The 27,651-nt window shown below is 39.1% G+C and overlaps 2 protein-coding genes across 6 annotated transcripts in view; both read right to left on the reverse strand.

Moving 5' to 3' along the window:
• The window catches only part of LOC125271221 (B-cell receptor CD22-like), a 136,821-nt gene that overhangs the window by 4,688 nt on the left and 104,482 nt on the right, over positions 1 to 27,651 (reverse strand). The window contains exons 6-11 of one of the 5 annotated variants that reach the window (XR_007185540.1): positions 15,524 to 15,614; positions 15,361 to 15,406; positions 15,040 to 15,117; positions 14,894 to 14,953; positions 14,163 to 14,336; positions 13,745 to 13,994 (exon numbers count right to left, since the gene is read on the reverse strand). The exons of 1 other annotated variant lie outside the window; for it this stretch is intronic. Coding sequence is in view for 3 of the 4 variants with exons in the window: in XM_048195248.1 (XP_048051205.1) it covers positions 14,310 to 14,336; positions 14,894 to 14,953; positions 15,040 to 15,117; positions 15,361 to 15,406; positions 15,524 to 15,614 (302 nt within the window). In the remaining variant the exon portion in view is untranslated. Of the gene's footprint in view, positions 1 to 13,744; positions 14,337 to 14,893; positions 14,954 to 15,039; positions 15,118 to 15,360; positions 15,407 to 15,523; positions 15,615 to 27,651 lie in introns of those variants that run through there. 3 more of the 5 variants (XM_048195248.1, XM_048195249.1, XM_048195250.1) reach the window with 3 other exon arrangements.
• On the reverse strand, positions 15,681 to 26,239 carry LOC125271265 (B-cell receptor CD22-like). Its single transcript, XM_048195336.1, has 5 exons — positions 26,156 to 26,239; positions 23,095 to 23,151; positions 18,107 to 18,466; positions 17,760 to 18,008; positions 15,681 to 17,429 (listed from the first exon to the last, which is right to left on the reverse strand). Exons 2-5 carry the CDS (start codon positions 23,147 to 23,149, stop codon positions 17,179 to 17,181), a joined length of 915 nt encoding a protein of 304 aa, XP_048051293.1. The 5' UTR covers positions 23,150 to 23,151; positions 26,156 to 26,239; the 3' UTR covers positions 15,681 to 17,178.

The following is a 27,651-nucleotide window of genomic DNA, read 5'->3' on the forward strand; positions in this document are numbered from 1 at the left end:
TATAATATCAAGACTAAAGATAAGAATTTATAAAATATGGACAGGAGTCAAAATGTTCACTGGTGTTTGTTACTTGGAATTAAGTGAACTAACATTCAGCCAAGTGTTGTGTGGCCAATCATCTCTCATACACATCTGTGATCACTCTGGAGGATCTACAGGTGAAGTATTTCAAATATTTTAACCACTAGTTTTTCACTGAAAACCTCCAGCTATCATGGAAAAGTTAAAGCTTTAACATGAATATTTAAACACTGTAACATTGCATGTGCTTGATGAATATTTAATATCACTGTTCTGCAAAAGTTTTCCATTAGAAGTTGGAACATGAATGCAGGGATTTGCTCTCATTCAGAGACACAAGAGCATCAGTGATGAGATTTGTTTCAACTTATACCAAATGTGTTCAGTGATGTTCATATCTGGAGTTGAAAAAAATTAAATCAAGTTCTTTGACACTTAACTCTTTATGAACCTCACTTTGGGTATTGTCATGCTGAAAAAACACACACTATACTACTAAACTAATTTTGTCAAACCCATTAATTAGGCTGTACATACTTTTGCCCATGTAGTTTATATCACTAACCTTCTTAATTTTGAAAGAAGCTCCAAAAAATTGCATACACTAATTAAAATGCATACTCACACATGACATTGAGCTGAACAGCAGGAGAGATGTGATTGTGTCCGTGTACAGCACAGCTATATCTGCCTGCATCCTCTCTTCTGACTGACTGCAGCAGGAGTTCATTGTTTCTGTCTCTTCTCTCAGTTAATGGCTGTGAGTTTCTGTACCAGATGAATGTTGCTCTGTCAGTCAGAGTGCAGCTGCTTTTACATGTCAGACGGACTGAATCTCCCTCTGTCACTCTCTCAGGAGACTCCACCTGAAGATCTGAACACAACACACACATTATATCTAGTGCTGCTGTCATACACTGATTATTATTCAACATAATGCACAGAAGAAGAGAGAAACCTCATGAAAGTCACCTGTGACAGTAAGAGACACTCCTGGATAACCAATCCATTTGCCATTATCAGTGATGCTACAGAAGTAGTACTTGCGTGAATCCTTCAGTGTCACGTGACTGATGGTGCAGGTCTGCTGTTTATCTCCCAGATACTGAAGCCTCTGACTGTATTCAGGGTCCTCAGACAGATCTGGATGCTCTCCATTGTCTTTTGCAGGGTCTTTTGTCCAGAACTCTTTTGTCCAGAACTGTTTCCTGATCTGATATCCAGTATATGAAGTGTATATAGTGCAACTCATTGTCACTGATGAGCCCTTCAGTGCACATATGTATGCAGGACTGTAACTCACATCCCAATTATTCCACTGGCTACAAACACCTAAACACACATTAAAGAGATAGTTCATCAAAAATAGAATTTTTTTTTTTTTTTTTTTTTTTTTCCATAATTACTGACTCCTCAGGTTCACCACATTATTATTATTATTATTATTATTATTATTATTATTATTATTATTATTTATTTTTTTTAGAACTCATGACATGCTGGCAAAACATTAATATAATCATCTTTGTTATTGCACATATTCATATTGTACACTACAGTTTTTTAATTGCTTTGGTGCAATTTTCACAAGCAATTGGTACATTTTCAAAACTCTTAGTATTAATCTCACAACAGATCATCAAAAGTACACTTTTTTCAAACATTTCAGCATATTTTCAATTGTGTTACTTCAATACACAAAATCACAAAGTATCATTTTCACAACACAAAATAAGTGTTTCATCTATATAAATGTTTTATTCACAGTAACTGCCTTTCATAATGCTATTACTATCAAATTTTTCATTTGCATTTATTCTCGTTCAGTTTAATACATCTGTCTACTATATAATCCAAATGAACTTAATGGTTAATCAGTGAATCATTTGGTACCCCAGACAGCAACATAGTTTGGCCCAGATCCGCCCCACATCTGGTACATGTGGATTATACGCAGACCGGATGTGGGCCAGATCTGTGCCGACAATATGTTGGTGTCAGGGACACCTATAGATTTCTATAGATATTGATTCAATAGGCATGATTTCAATAGAACTTGTTTGCTATTTATGGATAACCAAAAGTAATGAATTCTTTCTACACACACAGTTTAATACATTGTATATTATTTAAAGGGATACTTCACCAAAAAAAAAAAAAAAAAAAAAAAAAAAAGAAAGAAAGAAAAAAAAAGAAAAGAAAAGGAAATTCTTTTATTACATTTTTTTTTTTTTTTTTTATATATTCGCTTTGGTACTGTTTTCACAAGGTGTACATTTTCAAAACTCTTAGTACAAAACTCCAGACTGATCACACTTGTAACACAGCTAGTCATTCTTTCAAAACCTGATCCCATGCTATCAGTCTAGTTGTACACATTTTCATTCTACATAATCACTGTTTCAAAACACAAGATCATTGTGATATGTAATGAGAACATTTGGTTTAATCACTGAATCTCACTATTTATATGGTCTGACGCAAAGCATGCTGGGAATTAGAAATCTGCTGCAGCTCAACTCAATCATATTAAGTTCAGCTTACTACAAAGACATTTTGAGTTCATGCAACTTTTTCCTATTAAGTACAATGAACTTTCATTATTATTTGAGTGAAACAAACTCATTTAATTAAATTAATTTCACTGTTCGGTTTTACAGTGCACGTCGGGACATTTTATGAATGAACACTGTCAGCTCACACGAGAGCTGATGTGCATGTCCCACTCCCAAACAAACAGCACTTTTATCACATGTATCACCATTCGTAATGTACCGAAGGCAGAGAGGGACACACAATTCAAAAGGCTGTTTGCTCACCATTATAATACTGTATGAAATATACAAATGCTTGTGACAAACAACAATGAATAGACAATAAATAGACAATTTCAAACATAGTGCTTGCTGAAGGCACAGAAGCTGAATGTGTTTGTTCTCGGGTAGGCTTTATAGTTTCCTGGTCAATGACGTCACCCGCCTATGACATCCCGTCACACCATTAGACTGATTTGATACATGCGTCTCGACGCAATCACGCAGAGGCGTTCCCACAGCGTTTCGACGCAGCCCGAGTTCCCATGAAAGGGAATTGTGGTCATCATCTAAGATAAATTGCTTATAATGTAAAAATAATTCATTACATTTGGTTATCCATACCATATCAGACATTGCAAACTAGTTCTATAAAAAACTATGCCAATAGAATCTGTATATATAGAAATGTATAGGTGTACCAAATGATTCATTGATTAACCATCAAGATCAATGCTCCTTATATACCCACACAGTGGGGCGGAGCTTGCGCATGCAAATTCCGCAGACCAAGATACTCTTCGTATCATTGGCTCGTTTTGTTAACACTCGAAGGTGATTGGGCTCTCGGGCGAGACCCCATTTCGTCAGTCTCTGACGTAACGTCTCCGTTCCCTCCTTCAGGGAATGAGGGTTACATACATAACCTAGACGTTTTATGGAATGTTTCATTTCAAGTCACCATGAAAGAGGTCAGCGTTTGCTTTAGCTGGGCTCTTGACTCTTTAGCTTTTACTCAAAGCCAATTTTGCATCCTTTTTGAAGGGTCAATTTTTGTACTGTTAGGTAAAGGTACAAAATTGTTACCATAGGTACAAAACTGGTCTCTTAAGGTACAAATCACACGGGTACAAATTTGTACCCCTAAAGGTACAATTATGTACTTTATTTTCTGAGAGTGTGTATGGGTGAACTGATTCTGGATGAGGTCCTTTCTTGTTTCACCAACCTCTACTGCCAACCACTTTATGTTGCTATTCTATTCACCAATAAACTGAATGGGTAAACAGTTGGGTATTAAAGGGATACTTCACCAACAAAAAAAGATCAGCTGGATTATATAATAGACAAATATATTAAACTGAACGAAAAGAAATGCAAATTAAAAGTTTGATAGTAATAGCATTATGAAAGGCAGGCACTGTGAATAAAACATTTATATAGAAGAAACACGTACTTTCTGTTGTGAAAATTATAATTTGTAACAATTGAAAATATGCTGAAATGTTTGAAAAAAGTGCACATTTGATGATCTGTTGTAATATTAGTACTAAGAGTTTGAAAATATACCAATTGCTTGTGAAAATTGCACCAAAGCAATTAAAAAAACTGTAACTGATTACATATCACAATGATCTTGTGTTTTGATTATGTAGAATGAAAATATGTACAACTAGAATGAAAGCATGAGATCAGGTTTTGAAAGAATGACTAGCTGTGTTACAAGTGTGATCAGTTTGGAGTTTTATACTAAGAGTTTTGTACACCTTACTTGTGAAAATAGTGCCAAAGCAAATAATAATAATAAAAACAAAACAACAACTGTAACTTCAGTGAGAATAATTTAAACATTTAGCTAAAGTTATTATTATTATTTTAATTTAGCTTTGACTAACATTTACTTATTTTGATGAATACTTTTCTCACTGAAATGTGTTCGTGAAAGGGGTTTTAACAGAGGGTTCAATGACTGCCGGACCCTCGCTGAAGACCCATGATTCAAACTAAAGACTTTAATAAATGACTAAAAACATTAAAAACTCTCCAACAGGAGCGACTCACCGTGAATCATGAGCAGAAACACCAGAGGAAGAGGAGCCATTATCAGTGACATCACTACAAGAACAATAATACAGTAACACACACTATCATCATTATATAAAATATTTCCATAAAGATTTATTCATAGAGAATATTCCTTATTGAATAGGTCAGTGGTTTCTTCAACAGTATTAATTAGACTATATTCACACAGTAACCAGAGTAACTCTTACCTTGTTCTGGTGAGTCTCTCCAGCAGACGATAAACTGATGATTTTCTTATGGTTAACAGTGTTTATTTTAAAATATTTGTGCAGACAGAAAATGTTTCTTCCTCTTTCTTGACTCCTGCCCACAAGCAACTTTAGACAACTTTTCTTCATGATCCAGTGGCATTTATTGATTTCTAAAAAGTCTTTAAACCCAAAATGTTTAACAATATGAAAATGTTTGTCCACCACTTTGATTTCATGTCAGATTTATTAACATATAGGACAATTTCACTTGCATTTCCACAATTTTAAGATTGAAGTGATGTTCATATATAAATGGAACAAAAATAAAAGTTGGTTTTTAAACTAAGTTTGTTTACCCATTCTTCCTGGAAACATTTTCTGAAGAATTGAGCAAGACACTTAATATAGGAACTTATATTGAGTAAGACTGGATTTTGACACTTTGACCACAGAAAGATGTTATATTTTGACATTTTAGAGAGAATATTTGCGTTCAGTTTATTGGTGAAAAGAATAGCAACAAAAAAAAAAGTACATAATTGTACCTTTAGGGGTACAATGGTACAAATTTGTACCCTTGTGATTTGTACCTTAAGAGACCAGTTTTGTACCTGTGGTAACAACTTTGCACCTTTATTTAACAGTACAAAAATTAACCCTTCAAAAAGGGTACAAAATTGGCTTTGAATAAAAGGTAAAGAGTCAAGAGCCCAACTAAAGCAAACGCTGACCTCTTTCATGGTGACTTGAAATGATATATTCCATAAAACGTCTAGGTTATGTATGTAACCCTCATTCCCTGAAGGAGGGAACGGAGATGTTACGTCAGAGACTGACGAAATGGGGTCTCGCCCGAGAGCCCAATCACCTTCGAGTGTTAACAAAACGAGCCAATGATATGAAGAGTATCTTGGTCTGTGGAATTTGCATATGCAAGCTCCGCCCCACTGTGTCGGTATATAAGGAGCAGCGCGAGCAACTCACATTCAAGTCTTTGCTGAGGAGCCGAGCCAAGTGACCCAGCTGTTCAGCGGGTGTGGCAAGGGGACGTAATGTCTACGTTCCCTCCTTCAGGGAACAAGGGTTACATACGTAACCTAGACGTTCCCTTTCAGTTGGTCACTTTGACAAAATGGGGTCCCTACTAAAATGCCACAATAGCTGTCTTCCAGTGAACAGTGTGAGAATAGTACCTACTGTGAGAGCACGGTAGAAAGACCATACGCACAGAGCACACTGGGTAGCATACCCGAGGAGTATGCTAACAGGCTGCCTACCTGTGGAGGACTTACAGAATACCCGCATAGTGGTGATAACTGAGGTAACCAACCTGAGGGGTGGAATTACAAGGGCAAGCACGCAAATGTAGACATCGACAGTGATGGAGGAACCCAGGGTTCTGATAAGGAACTTACTGAGAGAGAGCGCACGCTTCCAATCCATAGAGTGGAATGGCGCAGCAAGCGAATGACACCGAGCAGATCCAGCTACTGGCCCGAAGGGGCGAGTATACGAGAGGATAATGGCTCTACATGGAGATTATAAAATCTCACAAATGTGTTAGGTGTCGCCCAGCCCGCAGCTCTACAAATATCTCTCAGCGAGGCGCCACGCGCCAACGCCCAAGAGGAGGCAACACTCCTGGTTGAGTGAGCTCTCACTCTCAGGGGGCATGGCAGGTCTTGAGCCTGGTAGGCTAAGACAATAGCATCCACTAACTAGTGGGTTAGCCTCTGCTTGGAGACAGCCTTCCCCTTCTGCTGACCTCCATAACAGACAAAGAGCTGGTCTGAAGTCCTGAAGCACTGAGTTCTGTCTAAGTAAGTGCGGAGAGCATGTACTGGACAGAGCAGTGCCAGGGCTGGGTCTGCCTCCTCCAGGGGCAGCGCTTGCAAGTTCACCACCTGATCCCTGAACGGAGTGGTGGGAACTTTGGGCACATATCCGAGCCGGGGTCTCAAGATGACGTGAGAGACATCCGGCCCGAATTCTAGGCATGCTTCTTCAACAGAGAAAGTCTGTAGGTCCCCAACCCTCTTAATAGAAGCCAAAGCTATCAGGAGCGCAGTCTTCAAAGATAGAAACTTCCGCTCAACTGAAAGCAAAGGTTCAAAGGGAGCTCTCTGAAGTGCAGATAACACTAAAGAGAGGTCCCAAGAGGGAATCTGTGAAGGGCGGAGAGGAAAAAGTCTCCTCGCCCCCCTCAGGAACCTAACGACCAGGTCGTGCTTCCCCAAAGACCTACCTTCAACAAGGTCATGATGGGCGGCAATAGCGGCCACATAGACCTTAAGGGTGGAAGGAGACAGCCTTCGATCCAACCCTTCTTGAGGAAAGGACAGCACAGACCCAATCGGACATGTCCAGGGGCTCTCATTCCTGGAAGAACACCAGGTGACGAAGAGGTTCCACTTCAGCGCATAAACTTGTCTACTAGATGAAGCTCATGCTGAAGTGATGGTAGCTACCACCTGCGGCGGTAAGGTACCTAACCCGACCGCGTCCCATCCAGGAACCATACATGTAGTCTCCACAGATCTGGACGCGGGTGCCAGAGAGTGCCCTGTCTCTGAGAGAGAAGGTCCTTCCTCAGAGGGATCGGCCAGGGAGGGACTGTCACAAGGAGCATCAGTTCGGAGAACCAGGTCCGGCCGGGCCAATAGGGGGTGACCATCAGGACCTGCTCCTTGTCCTCCCTGATCTTGCACAGAGTCTGTGCAAGGAGGCTCACTGGGGGAAATGCATACTTGCAGACCTCAGCTGGACCGACTGGGGATGGAGTCTCCATTCCCCGGGGCGGGACTGCTGTCGTGAGAGCTTGTCGGCTGCACGATTGAGTTGGCCCGGAATATGAATGGCACGAAGCGACTTCAGATGCTTCTGACTCCATAAAAGGAGATGGCGGGCGAGTTGCGACATACGGCGAGAGCGTAGACCTCCCTGACAGTTGATGTACGCTACAGTCACCGTGTTGTCTGTACGGACTAATACATGCTTGTCTCTCAGCAGGGCCTTGAAGCGGTGCAGGGCAAGCTGTACTGCCAGCAACTCGAGGCAATTGACATGCCACTGAAGTTAGGGTCCTGTCCAGGAGCCCGACGCAGCATGACCGTTGCACATGGCACCCCAACCTGTAGCAGAGGCATCGGTTGATACAACAACATGCCTGGACACTGGTTCTAAGGGAACTCCAGCCCGAAGAAAGGCCAGGTCCCGCCACGGGGAGAGGGTCAAACGGCAAGCCGGGGTGATGGTCACCCGAAGCGTGCCCTGTTGCCATGCCCATCTCGGGACTCGGCCGTGAAGCCAATGCTGAAGCGGTCTCATATGGAGCAACCCCAGCGGGATAGCTGCCGCTGCGGAAGCCATATGCCCCAGGAGCCTCTGAAAAAGTTTCAGTGGGACCGCTGTCTTGCCATTGAACTGTTTCAGGCAATTCAGCAGAGACTGTGCGCGCTCGCTCGTAAGCTGTGCGTACATGGCGACCGAGTCTATTTCCATACCGAGAAAAGAGATCCTCTGCACTGGGCAGAGTTTGTTCTTTTCCCAGTTGACCCGAAGGCCCAGACGGGCGAGGTGTCTGAGCACTAGATCTCTGTGCTCGCACAACCGTTCTCGAGAGTGCGCTAGAATCAGCCAGTCGTCGAGGTAGTTGAGAATACGGACACCCTGGACCCTGAGAGGAGCAAGAGCTCCCTCCGCGACCTTTGTGAAGACGCGGGGAGACAGGGCCAGTTCGACAGGGAGGGCCTTGTACTGAAATGCCTGCCCCTCGAATGCAAACCGAAGAAACAGTCTGTGTCGAGGAAGAATGTACACGTCCTTCAGGTCTATCGCTGCAAACCAATCTAGTGGACGAATGCACTCGAAGATGCGTTTGGGTGTTAACATCTTGAACGGGAGTCAGTGAAGGGCCCGGTTCAAAGCCCGAAGGTCCAGGATTGGTCATAACCCACCTGTTTTCTTGGGTACAATGAAGTATGGGCTGTAAAAACCCGACTTCATCTTGGCTGGAGGGACCGGCTCGATCGCACCTTTTGCCAAAAGGGTAGCAATCTCCGAACGCATGACAGGGGCATCTTTGCCCACCATCGTAACGGGGATCCCCCGAAATCTGGGGGGACGCAGAGCGAACTGAATCGCATAGCCGAGCCTGATCGTTCGAATGAGCCAGCAGGACAGGTTGGGTAGCTCTAACCAGGCTCCCAGAAACCGTGCCAGCGGGGTCAAAGGGACCACAGGTGCACCCTCGGTGGGGCAGCGAGACGGAACAGACAGCCCTGATATGAGAGGCACAGCGTCCCATAATAAGGGTTGCGTCTGAAACCGTGGAGTGACAGAGGGGGTTTTGTGAGAAGGCAAAGCGTTCTCGGGCCGGCTCTGAAGGGAAAGAGGGGAGGGGGGAAGAGAGTGTTGTGGAACAACAGAGCACACTGTCAACCATGCCCTCTTGGGACCCGGAGGTAGAGGAAACAGCTCTTTTTGTGAAGATATGGGTACCACTGGCAGAGCCAGTGGCGAGGATGGAAGGGTTCTCCCCCGGCGCTCCTGCGGGGGAAGGAGCAGCCCTGCTACCGACTCCTGAAGAGCTGTCGTCTCCGACTCCGGGTCGCCCGTCTCAGGAATGCTGCTACTTAGCCTGACGCTTGGCAGGTGGAGGGGCGGAGACGGGCTGCGCCGCCTTCCCAGGGCTGTCTCCTCGCTGAGGCCGGGGTGGAGGCTGCTGCTGTGGCCGAGCGGGAGCGGAGGAAGCCGCGGGAGGGCGACCTCTGCGACAAGCAGCCTGAGGCACCTGAGCCGGTGGCGGTGTAGGAGCAGCACGCTGGGGCAGGATATGGCTGATCGCCTCAGACTGTCTCTGAGCGGCCGAGAATTGCAGGGCAACAACCTCGACTGCATCACCGAAAAGGCTGGCCTGAGAGACAGGGGAGTTTAGGAGCTGAGTACGGTCTGACTCCCTCACGTCTGGCAGGTTCAGCCATAGGTGGCGCTCCTGGACCACCAAGGTGGACATCACCTGACCAATTGAGCATGCCGTGACCTTAGTTGCCCGAAGGGCAAGGTCGGCAGCTGTGCGAGCCTCCTGAAGGGCCGCTTGGTCAGCACCCGCCTCGTGCAGGCCTTTGAGCACCTTAGCCTGATAGACCTGCAAGGTGGCCATGGCATGCAGGGTGGAAGCGGCCTGACCCGCAGCTCTGTAAGCCTTGGCCACAAGCGTGGATGAGAACTTACAGGCCTTGGATGGGAGCTTGGGATCACCGCGCCACGTAGAAGCGCTCGGAGGACACAACTGCATCGCAACCGATCGCTCCACAGGGGGTACCCCAGCATACCCTTTAGCCGCCCCGCCATCGAGGGAGGTGAAGGCGGAGGAAGCACCAGAACGGTTTTGGGCAGTTAAAGGTGCCCTCCATGAACTGGTAACCTCCTCATGCACTTCCGGAAAGAAAGGAACCGGTGGGGAGCCCTGGCGTTCACCAGAGCGTGCAGCACCCAGGAACCAATTATCCAAGCCTCGAGCGTTCGGGACGGGGTGGAGGATTCCACTCCAACCCAATGCTCTCAGCTGCCCGGGCAAGCATGGCCGTCAGCTCGGGATCTGACTCGGACAACGCTGCTCTCCCAGAGGGAGGCACCGCAGCCGAATCTTCATCTCCCGAGGACTCAAACCCGCCTTGAGATGCAGCGATCGACATACGATCATCCTCCGGAGCCCCGAATGAGACGCTGGGTCCCCCCAGAAGGGGAGGCAGCAGGCCCACCCGGAAGCTCCACCGGCTGAGATGCCTGGGGGGGGGGCGTGGCCCGAGGAGGCTGACTCGTCGGGTTGTTCCACACCGTCACCCTCAGATCACCCTGGCCACCAACCAAGATAGCCCCCTCATGAGAAGAGGAACTAGGTCGGGGTGTGGCAGAGGAGACTTGATACTGTTTAAGGTAATCAAGTCTCGATCTAAGCATCTTGATGGTCATGTTCCCACAATGAGAACATGAGCCATCCACGAAAGCCGGCTCAGTGTGCTGGAAACCCAAACACGTGAGATAGCGATCATGGCCGTCAAGAGGCGAAATATAGCAGAAAATAAAAAGAATTTAATAAATTCTGATTTTAATTCAGTGTGTGTGTGTGTGTAATATATATATATCTCATTATAGTCAACGATTGTACGCTGTCAAAGCCAATTTTGTACCCTTTGGTCAATTTTTGTACTGTTAAATAAAGGTAAAAAATTGTCACCAAAGGTACAAAACTGGTCTCTTAAGGTACAAATCACAAGGGTACAAATTTTTACCTTTGTAGCATTGTACCCCTAAAGGTACAATTATGTATTTTTATTTTATTTATTTATTTTTTTTTTTTTTCTGAGAGTGTTAGAAGAATTTTTGCCTTCAGTTTATTGGTGAAAATAATAGCAACATGAAGTGGTGAGCAGTAGAGGTGGCTGGGACAGGAAATTACCTCATGCAGCATCAGTTCACCCACACATAAGTGCCAGACCAAATATTAACATTAACCCAGCAATCAAATATGGTATTTTATTCTTAGTTCTACAATTCTACAATTTTACAAGGTCTACAATTACCTAGAAATAACCACTCTCAAGCTTGAATTTGGTAAAACGTCTTTTTATTTGCTCACAGAAAACATTTGAAGTCAAAATTTCAAATCAACTTTAAGAAACAAATTACCAGCCAGTGACATCACAAAAAAGTTTATTAATTATGTTTTATTAATATATATATATATATAGTACAGTCCAAAAGTTTGGAACCACTAAGATTTTTATGTTTTTAAAAGAAGTTTTGTCTGCTCACCAAGGCTACATTTATTTAATTAAAAATACAGTAAAAACAGTAATATTGTGAAATATTATTACAATTTAAAATAACTGTTTTCTATTTGAATATATTTCACAAAGTAATTTATTCCTGTGATGGCAAAGCTGAATTTTCAGCATCATTACTCCAGTCTTCAGTGTCACATGATCCTTCAGAAATCATTCTAATATGCTGATCTGCTGCTCAAGAAACATTTAATGTGTACAATTGTACAAAATATTTGTGTACAATATTTTTTTTTCAGGATTATTTGATGAATAGAAAGTTCAAAAGAACAGTGTTTATCTGAAATCAAATCTTTTGTAACATTATAAATGTCTTTACTGCCACTTTTGATTGATTTAATGCATCCTTGCTGAATAAAAGTATTCATTTCTTTAATTTCTTTTAAAAAAAATAAAAATAAAAATTCTTACTGACCCCAAACTTTTGAACGGTAGTGTATAATGCTACAGAAGCTTTGTATTTCAGATAAATGCTGTTTTTTTTAACTTTCTATTCATCAAGGAATCCTGAAAAAAAAAAATACTGTTTTCAACATTGAAAATAATCATAAATGTATATTAATATTTATTATCATCACAGGAATAAATTACTTTGTCAAATATATTTAAATAGTACACAGTTATTTTAAATTGTAATAATATTTCACAATATTACTGTTTTTTACTGTATTTTTAATTAAATAAATGTAGCCTTGGTGAGCAGACGAAACTTCTTTTAAAAACATTACAAATCTTAGTGGTTCCAAACTTTTGGACTGTACTGTATATATATATATATATATATATATATATATATATATATATATACGCAGTTGACTCACCTATGTTTCTCAACAATTTTCAGCATCCCTCCACCTCCATCTGATTATTTGTGTAAACTCGTGAAGTCTCAACAAACACCATGTTGTGTCCTTGGCTCTTTCATTGGTATTCTGCTCTTGTAATGTAGAAAAGATTACAGACACTTTGTTCCTGCCATCTATTTACCTGATTTAAAAATTAAATTTAAATTTCACTTTTACATGGTGTTTGAACATAAATGTGTGTTGGCAGTGTGTGTACAACACAACCCTATAATGATAAAAATCCACCAGTCCTTTTTTAATCCCCATAAATCATAGGGTCTCAGAACAAGCCATTCACAGATAATGTACATTATCTGCCATATTAGCATAGACCCCGCCCTGAGTGAGTTGTTCACAGTCCGCCATATTCTCCAGGCTGGAGCAGCTGTAGAAACAAGAATGTCTTGTAAGCAATTCAGGTGTTTTGTTGATGTAAGAGTGAACATAACAGTCTTCATGTACTCCCGACATCAGAGCCACTGAAGACACAGTAGATTAGAGAATGCACCCCATATACTTAAATTATGTCTGCACAAATCATTTCACACCAGACTGCTTTGTGAATGAATGCCAATACAAAGGGACAATACAAAACAGGTTTTGTTAAAAAGTTGTTACTCAAGGATGGATCAGTATCAACTGCTTGTGATCCAGCTTAGTCTCCAGAGTGATACTGGTTTACAGCAGTAATGAAGGGGAGAGCTTGCACCTTATTACAGTTCATCAGATATTATTTAAGGATATAAATTAAGCACTCCACGAAAAGGAATAAGGTTTGTATATATTTGCTTACTGGTAACTGTGTTTCTGTGTAATTTGCTGTGTATGTTGATGACAATGCATTGGAGAAAGAGTTTATGGACAAGACTTCTTGCACTGTGTTTTATTCAGCTCTTATAGTGATTTTTTGGAGTGAAACACATGCTTCATCTTTTGTGTGATGTACAATAAATTTCATAAAACTCATCAATAAAGTTTTGGCCATCATTTGGATGGGGTCCGCTACAACAGGTTTTTACTAATAGTGGATAAAAGCAAGATGAAACATGACTTACTTTTGTAAGCTGATATGGTTTATTATCATAGAATAAGGTAGACAATATGTTATTTTATAGTATTCTATACAGTGATAAAGGCTATGTCGATTAGCATTGTGTTATAAATATACTTCATTAATATGAAAATAGCCGAGAATGCTTGAAAAACTCAGATAAACCATATAGTGCCACAGGTGTGTGTTTATTGTTATCATATTTAATCAGTCACAGTGTTTCTATCATCTTATTCAGCTACAGGATAGCTATATTAGCTGGATGCCTTTGTCCACATTAGGGATTTCCTGGAATGTTATATTACTTCTGTGAGGCATATCTGGAATTTCTGCACGAGGGCGCCCTCTGGCTTCCAGTATGAAGAAGACAAAACTTGTTTATAGTGCTCAATAATGCTCACTCCATCCTATCCATCCTACTTTGGGTAAAAATAGAAAAAAAAAAAATAAATAAATAAAAATAAAATTCTATCTAAAGAAATTTGAAGTAAGCATGATAATCCAGGCATGTTAAGAGGTAATCCTGTAGTCTTTATAAAATAAGTTTTCTGTAAAATAAAAATATTATATTGTTATAATTATTATACCCTTAGTGCCCCTTTTTTTCTGGTTTGAGCCACTGCCCCTTAAAATGTTGAATGGAAACTCTGAAGAGGCGTTTCATTTCCTTTGCCAGTTGTGATGTGAGCGTGACCAGCGACTCCAAAAAAGTTAGGTAACGTTTAGCTTGTGCCTCATCTTATCGTGGCATCTTGCTGTGGCTACAACAGAAATAAAACACACATTTACACAGGTCTGTAAAAAAATTAAAAAGCACACAAATCAACACTACAATGGTACAAATAATCCGAGTTATCTCTTTTTTTTTAAGTCAGTGAAAAGACTCATATAATCCATCTCATAACAGAAAAAAAGACTGTTTAGTATCTATTGACTAGTAGATTCACGAGTTCACATATCCATATAATTAAATAGAGTAAAGTTATGCGTATTTGGCGTGCTGTCCGGGGAGCACAGAATTTTGGCCTGAACCCAGCCTACTCCCCCCGGTGTGGTAAAAGTAGATAGAACTAGAAGTGAGGAGATGGGGTGGAGGAGGGATGCTGATAAACTCTCAGATGAACAGAAGTCAGTCTGCTGAATTTATACCTCTTGACATTGGTTGAGTTGATTAACTGAATGCTCTCCACCTGTGCTAATTAGGTTAATTATCTGAACTTGCTCCTCCCGAACTTTGTTAATAAAACCTCATTTGACTACTGAGGACATTTTATTCTTTATTGATGATATTGAGAAGACCTGAGGATCTCACACTTACTGACTGATTCTCATATTCAGAAGAGCCCGGCTGGTGAACATCATGTCTGGGATGGACAGTCTATGTGAAAGACACGTTGATTATGTATTACCTGATTTTGAGTGTACAAACTCTTTTGCGAATGTAGTTTTTGATATTTGACTTACTGTGAGTGTGTTGTACAGGTTGGATGATCTGGACCTGAGGTCAAGAGGTGTATATGTTCCTGCACTGGGATCAACGTTCTACAAGGAAAAGAAAGAAGAGATTTTAAATGGTTACCATGACAATAAGAGTCCCTAAAAGACTAATCACCCAAAAAAAATAAAAAAAATAAAAAGTGATTTTGCATGACAATCAAAAGTGTAATCAATCCACATCTACATAATATTCTGTAAAACCTCGAGTGTGATAATATATATGTTCTACGTGTGTAAATAAGCTCTAATTGTTTTATTGCCATCATTCTGGTTATTTGATCATCTCACCTCATACATGGGTATTGAAGATCTTCTGTTTATCCTTTTCTTCTGACTGTTAAAAAGGAAAGGGAAAACAAGACATTTCATTGTTTCATTTAATAATCAAATGTACTTCTGCATTTGTTTAAAAAATAATAAAATTACTATTTGTTGACATTTTTTTATTTACATTGTATACAATATGATGACGATGATGATGAATAATTCTACACATGACACTGTGATCCCCAATCGGTCACGCCGTCCAGCACCACCATGAACTGAAAGAGGAAGAATATCATAACTAAATCTACAAACTAAGAAAGATGTGTGTTCATTTCTTTATTTATATTGCACCATACAGGCTACACCGTAGTTCCAAAGTACTGTACATTACAATAGAACAAGAAGACAAGACATAAAAGCATCCATACACTAATGTACTAAAATGTCAGAGAGTACAAATAATCTTTTAAAAGATTAAGATTTGAGGAAGATCTATTGTCAAATGGCAGATTATTCCAGTCTTGGAACAGCAACAGAGAAAGCATGATCAGCCTTCAATTTGAGACGCACACGGGGAATAGTTAGAAGAAACTTATTTGATGATTTTAGTATAATGTCTGGACTGTAGGGCTTAATAAGCTCAGCTAAGTATTCTGGCACCATTTTGTGAAGTGCTTTAAAAACATATATCAAAGTCTTGAACTGTATCCTAAATTGTAGTGATAGCCATCCTAAAAAAGATAACAAGGGAGTAACATGATCCGTTTTCACAGCATTCATTAACAACTAGCAAGAGAGCACCATATGTTTGGCAGGTCCCAACATAAATAGCACTACAATAATCTAGACAGGAAAAATATAGGAATGCATACTTTTTCAATGCCACTAGCTTACAGAATTGGTTTCAATTTGGCTATTGCCCTTAAATAAAAAAACAAAACAAAAAACAAAAAAATGAAAAAATTATGAACCTCTCGATCAAATATGAGAGATGAGTCAAAAATGATTCCCACGTTCTTGACTTGATCCTGCAGGTACACCTTCCATGAGCCTAAGTTATCGTTTACCATCTGGCTACAAGCTGTGTTACCAAAGATAATAAGTTCTGTTTTTTTTTTGTTTTTGTTTTTCTTTTCATTTTAGCCTTCATTACCACAGCTTTACTTCCTCCAGACACTTGAGTATGGCATTGGAATCCTTACTACTTGGTCTCAACGGCAAGTAGACTTAAGTGTCATCAGCATACAGATGGTAAGAAATGCCATACTTCTTAAAAATCATTCCCATAGGGAGCATATACAATGAAAACAGGACTGAACCCAATATGAACCCTTGTGGGACCCCACAGGTAATAGGTACTGATGCAGAGAAATAGTTACCAGTCTTCACTGAAAAGGAACTACAATTCAAATAAGAGACAAACCATTTTAAGACTGTCCCCTGAATACAAACAAACTAATTTAAACGTGTCAGAAGGATCTGGTGATCAAAGGTGTCAAAAGATGCTAACAAATCCAATAAAATTAATGCTGCATGATTACCTGCATTCGTGCTTAAAAGAAGATCATCAACAACCCTTAAAAGGGCTGGTTTTCTATTGTGTCCACCCCTGAAATTTATCTAAAATGTAATTCTTTGTTGAAAAAGTGGATAATTGTTTCAGCACAACTTTTTCAACATCTCAAAGATCAGCTCTGATGACAGTGGAGAATACAAGTGCAGATCCATCAATGAACATGGAGAGAAATACTCTGATGCTGTGACTTTAAACATCATGTGTGAGTAACAGTGACATTAAATCCTTAAAAATAGTCTGTGATTTCAAATCAATTGTCATTGTTAATGATATCTATGTTTTTTGTTGTTGTTGTTGTTGTTGTTTTTTTCTGTGTTAGATCCTCCAAAGAGTTTCTCATCAGAGCTGATCTTTGAGATGTTGAAGATTCTTCCAGATCCTACAAACGTTCCTCCTTTAAACCAGCTGATTTCTGCAGGAGGGTTTGAATCACTGCTGCAGATCAGAGTCACTGAATCTCCTGACACTATTTCACCAGATGGACTGATGGAGATCACAGGATTCACTGGAGGATCTATAGAAGAATTATATAATTTCAAGACTAAATGCAAGATAAGAATTTGAAAAATATGGACAGAGTCAAAATGTTCACTGGTGTTTGTTACTTGGGATTGAGTAAAAGAAGAAGACAAGTTCTTCCACACCTAGCTCAAGTCATTACTTTATGAACCTCACTTTGGGTATTGTCATGCTGAAAAGAAAAAAAAAATAAATAAATACTCTACTTAAATGATTTTGTCAAGCCCATTAATTACTAGGGTCGCACATACTTTTGCCCATCACTGTAACCTTCTTAATTTGGAAAAAAAAAAAAAAAAAAAAGGTGCATACAATTCATACTCACACGTGACATTGAGCTGAACAGCAGGAGAGATGTGATTGTGTCCGTGTACAGCACAGCTATATCTGCCTGCATCCTCTCTTCTGACTGACTGCAGCAGGAGTTCATTGTTTCTGTCTCTTCTCTCAGTTAATGGCTGTGAGTTTCTGTACCAGATGAATGTTGCTCTGTCAGTCAGAGTGCAGCTGCTTTTACATGTCAGACGGACTGAATCTCCCTCTGTCACTCTCTCAGGAGACTCCACCTGAAGATCTGAACACAACACACACATTATATCTAGTGCTGCTGTCATACACTGATTATTATTCAACATAATGCACAGAAGAAGAGAGAAACCTCATGAAAGTCACCTGTGACAGTAAGAGTCACTCCTGGATCACCAGTATATTTTCTATCAGGTCTATTAGTGATGATACTGAAATAGTACATGCGTGAATCCTTCAGTGTCACATGTCTCAGTCTCATGGTGCAGCTCTGCTGTTTATCTCCCAGATATTGAAGCCTCTGACTGTATTCAGGGTCCTCAGACAGATCTGGAGGCTCTTCACCCTTTATAAATTCTTTGGTCCAGAACACTCTCTTGATCCAGTATCCAGTAGGGTATGTATAAGTGCAGTTCATTATCACTGATGAGTCCTTTAGTGCACAGATGTGTGAAGGACTGTAACTCACACCCCAACCAGCACTAGAAACCAGCACTAGATAGTTCACTAAAAAAAAAAAAAAAAAAAAAAAAAAGTTTTTTTTTTTTTTTCACAATTACTGACACCTCATGTTTATCACATTAAAAAAAATTTTGCAGAACACATGAAATGCTGGCACTGCAAAAACATTAATATAATCATTATTATTGCACATATTCATATTCACATTTTTTTTTTTTTTTTTTTTTAATTGCTTTGGTGCAATTTTCACAAGCAATTGGTAAATTTTCAAAACTCTTAGTACTAATATCACAACAGATCATCAAAAGTGCACTTTTTTTCCAAACATTTCAGGATGTTTTCAGTAATGTTAGTACAATACACAAAATCACAAAGTGTCGTTTTCACTACACAGAATAAGTGTTACATATATAAATGTTTCATTCTCAGTAACTGCCTTTCATAATGCTATTACTATCAAACTTTTGATTTGCATCTCTTCTCGTCAGTTTAATACATTTGTCTGTTATTTAAAGGGAAAGTTCACCCAAAAATGAAATTTCTGTCATTAATTACACATTTATACTCACCCTCATGTTGTTGCAAACACATAAGACTTTTGTTCATCTTCGGAACACAAATGAAGACTTTAATGAAATCCCTCCATTGACAGCTACATGACTACCACTTTGATACTTCATAAAGAAATAGTAAAACTAATCCATATGAATTGAGCAGTTTAGTCCAAATTTTCTGAAGAGACTCGATCGTTTTTTTTATGATGAACAGATTTAATTTAGGCTTTTATTGACATATAAACATTGAACATAAACAGAAGCCCAACCAAACAGAAGCTCAACTCACATCCTGCTCGACGCGGGAGAACAAACCTCATTGGTTCTCACATGTCAAGCGCACATGCTTGAGTTTCCCTTTACAATGACTGATGTGTGAGCTGATGAATGTTAATATGTGAATAAAAGCCTAAATTCAATCTGTCCATCTTATAAAGTGATCGTGTTTCTTCAGAAATGTTGAACTAAACCACTCCATTCATATGGATTAGTTTTACGATCTCCTTATGAACTTAGTATCAGAGTGATAATTGCATAGCTGTCAGTGAAGAGACATAAAATCCATAATGCTTGTAATAGTATCTATTCAGTGTTATCAAAATGTGTAAAATATGACAGAGTCGTGAGGTTTTGTGTAGAACTGAGTTTGTTGCCAATACAGTAAATGTTCTCACTGTACCATATGACTGAATCTATACTGCAGTCAAACTACATAAGGGTGAGATACAGTAATGTGGCAGTCTTTACCATGATAATGCCTCAGTTTACAGTGTCACATGGCATACTATAATGTAAAATGATGCCATCTGTCTCCCTTCTGATGTATCTCTGATCAATCTGAAGTTATACAGTTAATGACTGTTTCTTTTCCCTTGCACTCTGTCCTCCTCTTTGTTCACATATCTCAAATCACTCTCTCTCTCTCTCTTTCTCTCTCTCTCTCTCTCACGCACACACACACACACACACACACACATCGGTTGTTTTAGATTTTCAAAAAAGATCATTCTGTATGATTTATAAGCTATTTTCCTCAAGGGGACAAAAAAAAAATGTCCAAACAAGGTCTAAAATTACCATCCTTGTTGGGACATTTGGTTCACAATGCAGTGTTTACCAGGACCACACACACTTTGAAAATTGTGGTCATCATCTAAGATAAATTGCTTATAATTCATTGCATTTGATTATCCATATCGGAAATTGCAAATCATTTCTATAGAAACTATGCCTATAGAACCAATATCTATAGAAATCTACAGGTGTACCAAATGATTCATTCAAGTTCAGTTGGATTAAATAACGAGAAGAGATGCAAATCAAAAGTTTGATAGTAATAGCATTATGAAAGGCAGTTACTGTGAATGAAACATTTATATAGATGAAACACTTATTTTGCATAGTGAAAAGGATACTTTATGTTTTTGTGTATTGAACTAACACAATTGAAAATATGCTGAAATTTTTGATTTGCATCTCTTCTCGTTCAGTTTAATACACTTGTCTTTAATCCAACTGATCTTATTGGTTAATCAGTGAATCATTTGGTACACCTAAAGATTTCTATAGATATTGATAGGCATAGTTTCTATAGAAATTATTTGCAATTTCCGCAATTTTGCAACATTAAGCAATTTATGCTCAAAGTGTGTGTATGGTCCTGGTTAACCAAGCCTTGTGAATCAAATGTTCAAGGATGGTAATACCAGTAATTTTAGACCTTGTTTGGACATTTTTTTGGTCCCCATGAGGAAAAGAGCTTATAAATCATGCAAAATTATATTTTTATAAAATGTAAAAATGCAGAAAGTTTTCTTAGGGGTAGGGGATAGAATATACAATGGGTACGGAAAGTATTCAGACCCCCTTAAATTTTTCACTCTTTGTTATATTGCAGCCATTTGCTAAAATCATTTAAGCTCATTTTTTTTTCCTCATTAATGTACACACAGCACCCCATATTGACAGAAAAACACAGAATTGTTGACATTTTTGCAGATTTATTAAAAAAGAAAAACTGAAATATCACATGGTCCTAAGTATTCAGACCCTTTGCTGTGACACTCATATATTTAACTCAGGTGCCGTCCATTTCTTCTGATCATCCTTGAGATGGTTCTACACCTTCATTTGAGTCCATCTGTGTTTGATTATACTGATTGGACTTGATTAGGAAAGCCACACACCTGTCTATATAAGACCTTACAGCTCACAGTGCATGTCAGAGCAAATGAGAATCATGAGGTCAAAGGAACTGCCTGAAGAGCTCAGAGACAGAATTGTGGCAAGGCACAGATCTGGCCATGGTTACAAAAACATTTCTGCTGCACTTAAGGTTCCTAAGAGCACAGTGGCCTCCATAATCCTTAAATGGAAGACGTTTGGGACGACCAGAACCCTTCCTAGAGCTGGCCGTCCAGCCAAACTGAGCTATCGGGGGAGAAGAGCCTTGGTGAGAGAGGTAAAGAAGAACCCAAAGATCACTGTGGCTGAGCTCCAGAGATGCAGTTGGGAGATGGGAGAAAGTTGTAGAAAGTCAACCATCACTGCAGCCCTCCACCAGTCGGGGCTTTATGGCAGAGTGGCCCGACGGAAGCCTCTCCTCAGTGCAAGACACATGAAAGCCCACATGGAGTTTGCCAAGATGGTGAGAAATAAGATTCTCTGGTCTGATGAGACCAAGATAAAACTTTTTGGCCTTAATTCTAAGCGGTATGTGTGGAGAAAACCAGGCACTGCTCATCACCTGTCCAATACAGTCCCAACAGTGAAGCATGGTGGTGGCAGCACCATGCTGTGGGGGTGTTTTTCAGCTGCAGAGACAGGACGACTGGTTGCAATCGAGGGAAAGATGAATGCGGCCAAGTACAGGGATATCCTGGACGAAAACCTTCTCCAGAGTGCTCAGGACCTCAGACTGGGCCGAAGGTTTACCTTCCAACAAGACAATGACCCTAAGCACACAGCTAAAATAACGAAGGAGTGGCTTCACAACAACTCCGTGACTGTTCTTGAATGGCCCAGCCAGAGCCCTGACTTAAACCCAATTGAGCATCTCTGGAGAGACCTAAAAATGGCTGTCCACCAACGTTTACCATCCAACCTGACAGAACTGGAGAGGATCTGCAAGGAGGAATGGCAGAGGATCCCCAAATCCAGGTGTGAAAAACTTGTTGCATCTTTCCCAAAAAGACTCATGGCTGTATTAGATCAAAAGGGTGCTTCTGCTAAATACTGAGCAAAAGGTCTGAATACTTAGGACCATGTGATATTTCAGTTTTTCTTTTTTTTAAAAATCTGCAAAAATGTCAACAATTCTGTGTTTTTCTGTCAATATGGGGTGCTGTGTGTACATTAATGAGGAAAAAAAATGAACTTAAATGATTTTAGCAAATGGCTGCAATATAACAAAGAGTGAAAAATTTAAGGGGGTCTGAATACTTTCCGTACCCACTGTACAGTTTATACAGTATAAAAATCATTATGTCTATGGGAAGTCCCCATAAAACATGCCACATTACTGTAACTCGCCCTTATAAAGTTCGACTGCAGGATAGATTCAGTCATATGGTACAGTGAGAACATTTACTGTATTGGCAACAAACTCTGTTCTACACAAAACCTCACGACTCTGTCATATTTTACATATTTTGATAACACTGAATAGATACTATTACAAGCATTATGGATTTTATGTCAGTTACGTAATCTAGGAAATGTAAGTGTATTTTCTAATGTGGCTTGTGTAGTCTGTGTAACTTTATAGAATGTTAGAAAATGTGTACAACTAGAATGAAAGTATGACATCAGATTTTGAAAGAATGACAAGTTGTGATCAGTCTGGAGTTTTGTAACGAGTTTTGAAAATGTACACCTTAGTACATTAGTACATTAGTGAAAATAGTACCAAAGCGAATAATATTTATTTATTTATTTAAAAAAAAAAATGTAATTTCAGTGAGAATAATTTAAACATTTAGCTGAAGTTTGTGAAAGGTGTTTTAACACCACTGACTGTTCAATGACTGCCTGACCTCCCATTAAAGACCCTTGATTTGAAAGAAAGACTTTGATAAGTGACTAAAAACATGAAAACACTCTCCAGCAGGAGCGACTCACCGTGAATCATGAGCAGAAACACCAGAGGAAGAGGAGGAGCCTTTATCAGTGACATTACTACTAGAACAATAATATAGTATAACACACACTATTATCATTATAAAAACTTTAAAAACATTTCCATAAAGATTTTTTGGTAACGCTTTAGATTACAGCCCGGAAAGTACTGCGTAATTACAATGAGTTTACAGCATAACTTTCAATAATTATAGTGTAACTATACAGTAAGTATGTGTAAGTATAGGGGAACAATATGTAAAGTAGTATTTTATAACTAAGGGGTACGTATGACATTACGGGCCGTAAATTAAAGTGGAGCTTGTTACCCTCTTATTTCATGTAGTTACAGGGTAAGTAATTAATAAAATGCAAACAATCTGATATCATTGACTCCGAAACCTTTATTTGAAAAACAACTTCATTAAAAACAGGTCTACAACACTTATTCTTTTTTTTTTTTAAATCAACTTCTCATTTCAAACTCTAAAGAGTTTCCTGACAGAAAGTAACAAGTTTTGTCCGTTTTTTGGTTGTTGTTGTTTCTCGCTTGGCTTCCTCCTGCTCTTGTTTCTCAACTGATGAATCTTAAGAAGGAATCCTGTTGCTATTCTGTATTATAAGAAAATACAGCACACCCCGAAATTTTCTCATGGTTTAGGCTATTCATCTTTTCGCTTCTGACCAACTGTCACCAGCGCCTGCATGAGGGTCGACTTTAGTGATGTGTCGTTCTTGAACGATTCGTTCATTTTGAACGAATCTTTAATGTGACTCGGGAAGAACGAGTCGTCTCGGGGGGTGATTCGTTCAGTCGCGCATGTGCAATATTCTACAGGTTCTGTACTGCTAGAAGTAGTTCACCTGATGATTCAATTGATTAGTTCATGTCATGAGTCTTTCGGGTTTTTGAGTCGTTCCTTAATCACGTGACAGACCCATACGCTACCAGTGCATTCTGAGCCGGAAAGAGAATTGATTAGTTCTTTTTATGAGTCTTTCGGGTTTTTGAGTCGTTCCTTAATCACGTGACATACCCATACACTATGCTGTGTGACCCAAGCACATTATATTTATTAGTAAATAACGTTAACTCTCCAGTTTTGTTTGAGTTTGTGTTACAACTGTTAAAGCTGAAGTTATCATAACCTTGATGTTTTAAACTAACATTAATAATTCAAATTCAAAATGTTATTTGCTTTTAATTTATGTCATTATGTCCTTTTTGAGCAATCTTCTTATACATATGCTAGACCAATATGCCAAGTCTGCCTAGGAAAAGCAATTATTATAACAGCAAACTCAAAATTGGAGTAAAAATGAACAAACTAGGCTATAAATACTTTGTATTGTAGGCTTGGATTATTATATTATTATATAGCCTAGTGTTTATTTACAGATAGACAGTCAAAAAGATAAATTAATCAATATTGTATTTATAACAGAGTTTTATTTATTTATAATAACACACCACAGATCCTCAAGAAACAGTAACAAAAACAGTGACAGAAATGTCAGAAATAGTGTATGGGTCTGTCACGTGTTTAAGGAATGACTTAAACCCGAAGACTTGTCAGACAAGAGGTGAGGTGAGCTTAATCAGCTTGTCATAAACTGAAGACCCAGGTAATGAATTAATCATTTCTGAATCTTATAGCATTGTAGTTTTGTATTGTTTGTAGTGGGATCAACGTTTGCATAAGTAGTAGATGTGTTGGGGAAGTAACACGTAACATTTTAATTACATTTTGCTAAAATGAACGAAATGAATCGAAAAAAGATTCGTTCATTTTGTTGAGCGAGACTCAAAAGTCCGAGTCAGTAAAATGATCCGAACTTCCCATCACTAGTCGACTTTGCGTTTGACGAAGCATATTAATGAGCAACGTGAAGCTTTGATGACATTCTCGCGGGAGATTCGTGTGAAACTCGCGCGAGAACTGCCGTCTCTGTTATTCTGTCTTGTTTGTTTCTCATTCTCATTATCTGTTATTCTGTGTATTTTGTTGTGAGCATTACTAAAAAAAATAATAATAAAAAAACTGACGGCATTCAACATCTGCGTGAGTTTCTCGGCACGCTTACGTCACGCTTCAAGTTACGTCAAGCATGAACTCTCAACCCTTGCATGCACGCGCAGGAGACAGTTGGTCGAAAGTTTTAAAACTATTCAAATATTTGGTATTTTTCTTACAAATACGTATCGTTTCACTTCAGAAGACATGGATTCATCCATTAGGGTCGTATGGATTACTGTAGTTATTGCTGTTTGATGCTTCGACTTTTAGGAACACGTGAGCTTGCATTATAAAGCGTTCCCAGATTATTTATTTTTTGTCCTAAAATCTTTTTTGTGTTCATCTTAAGAAGGAAAGTCGTATACATCTCAGATGGCATGAGGGTAAAAGATGAGTAAACAGTGAGCACATTTCCAGGTGTACTGTATTTTCTTATAATACAGAATAGCAAATAAGATTCATCAGTGAAAAGAAAGAAAAAGAGGAACAAGAGGAGGAGGAAGCCAAGCAAGATAAACAAATAAGAAGTGTTGCAACTTTAAATCTGTTTTGAAATAAGTTGTTTTTCAAATAAAGTTTTCCAAGTGATATGACTGTTTGCGTTTTATATATATATATATATATATATATATATATATATATATATATATATATATATATTTATTTTTTATTAATTACTTACCCTGTAACTACATGAAATAAGAGGGTAACAAGCTCCACTTTAATTTACGGCCCGTAATGTTATACTTACCCCTTAGTTATAAAATATTTACAGTATAAATAATTTGTTATTTTCCTGGTTGTTACCCCTTTATTCCCAATAATTTACATATTGTTCCCCTATACTTACACATAGGCCTACTTACTGTATAGTTACACTATAATTATTGAAAGTTACGCTGTAAATTTGTTGTAATTACGCAGTACTTTCCGGGCTGTAATCTAAAGCGTTACCCATTTTTTTCATATAGAAAATGAATAGGTCAGTGGTTTCTACAACAGTATTAATCAGACTATATTCACACAGTAACCAGAGTAACTCTTACCGTGTTCTGGTGAGTCTCTCCAGCAGATGATACACTGATGATTTTCTCATGATTAGCATGGTTTATTTTAAAATGCTTGCACAAACAGAACATGTTTCTTCCTCTTTCTTGACTCCTGCCCACACAAGGAACATTAGACAACTTTTTCTCATGATCCAATGGCATTTACTGTTATCTAAAAAGTCATTAAACCCAAAATGTTTAACAATATGAAGAATCCTGTACACAGATTTATTAACATATAGGACATATTTACAATTTCACTTGCATTTCCACATAAGATTGAAGGGATGTTCAGGTATAAATGGAAGAAAAATAGAAAAATAAAAGATTTTTTATACCCTTTCTTCGTGGAAACATTTTCTGAAGAATTATTGAGCAAGATTCTCAATATAGGAACATATACTGAGTAAGACTGGATGTCGACACTTTGACCACAGAGAAGTTATTTTTTGACATCTTTGAGAGAATTTTTGCTTTCAGTTTACTGGTGAAAAGAATAGCGACAGCGTAACGTACTGCTCTGAGACTCGAAGGCTGAGGATCCAAATGCAGTTTTATTGAGAAGAGTAATCCACAATCATAATCCAATGTACAGGCAAAGATCAAAACAAGAAGGCAGTCCACACAAATAAACAAACACACAAGACTAGGAACTAGGCAAACAGGAAAACCAAAGGCAGGCAGAGAATACAAAAACTATGATACAAGAAACCAGAGAAATGCTGTTGCACATACACTACTTCACAAGGAAAGGCTGGGTGAACAAGGCTGATGAGCTTAGCAAGGTAATGACTTAACAAGCTAACATGGGGGTGTGGTCCAATGAGTGTCCATGGTAAAAAAGTAATAAGTGAGCAGAGTGGCAGGAAAATATGAACTGTGTCTCATTTCGAAGGCTGCGTCCTCCAGAGGTTGCATTCGAAGGTTGCATACGTCACTGAGGCTGTATCATTTCAGAAAAGTAAGTAGGATGCTCCGAATGCGACCTTTGAATGCGCCCTTCTTTCACAAGGTGTATCCTTCGCTGCTGCAGATAGCCCACAATTATTTGCGTCACTGTTAACAACCGTCATTTATTTGAAAAATGAAAAAAATGGCGGCGTCAACAGATGTACAGTGAAGATGTGGTGTTTAAATATAAGTAGTTTCAAGCTTGTTTTTGTTTAAACTTTGTTCTTAATATAATGGTCCCGGGGTAGGCAAGTTCGGAAAAAACCCTGAAAAAAAAAACCCTCACCTGCCTATGGCCTTAGTAGTCCCGAAGAGCTTGATTAGCTTGTTCAGGTGTGTTTGATTAAGGTTGGAGCTAAACTCTGCAAGACAGCGACTCTCTAGGACCGAACTTGCCTACCTCTGTTGTAGTCAAACTGATTAAACCATCATGATTGACCTCGTCTGAACACACGTACACAGAAGCTGGGACTTGGGACTTTAATAGAGTGAGGTGTACATCAAATTTATTTTATCCACTGTTGCACATCTCCATATTTTGT

This window comes from Megalobrama amblycephala, linkage group LG7, assembly GCF_018812025.1.
Source record: "Megalobrama amblycephala isolate DHTTF-2021 linkage group LG7, ASM1881202v1, whole genome shotgun sequence".
Classification (NCBI taxonomy): domain Eukaryota; kingdom Metazoa; phylum Chordata; class Actinopteri; order Cypriniformes; family Xenocyprididae; genus Megalobrama; species Megalobrama amblycephala.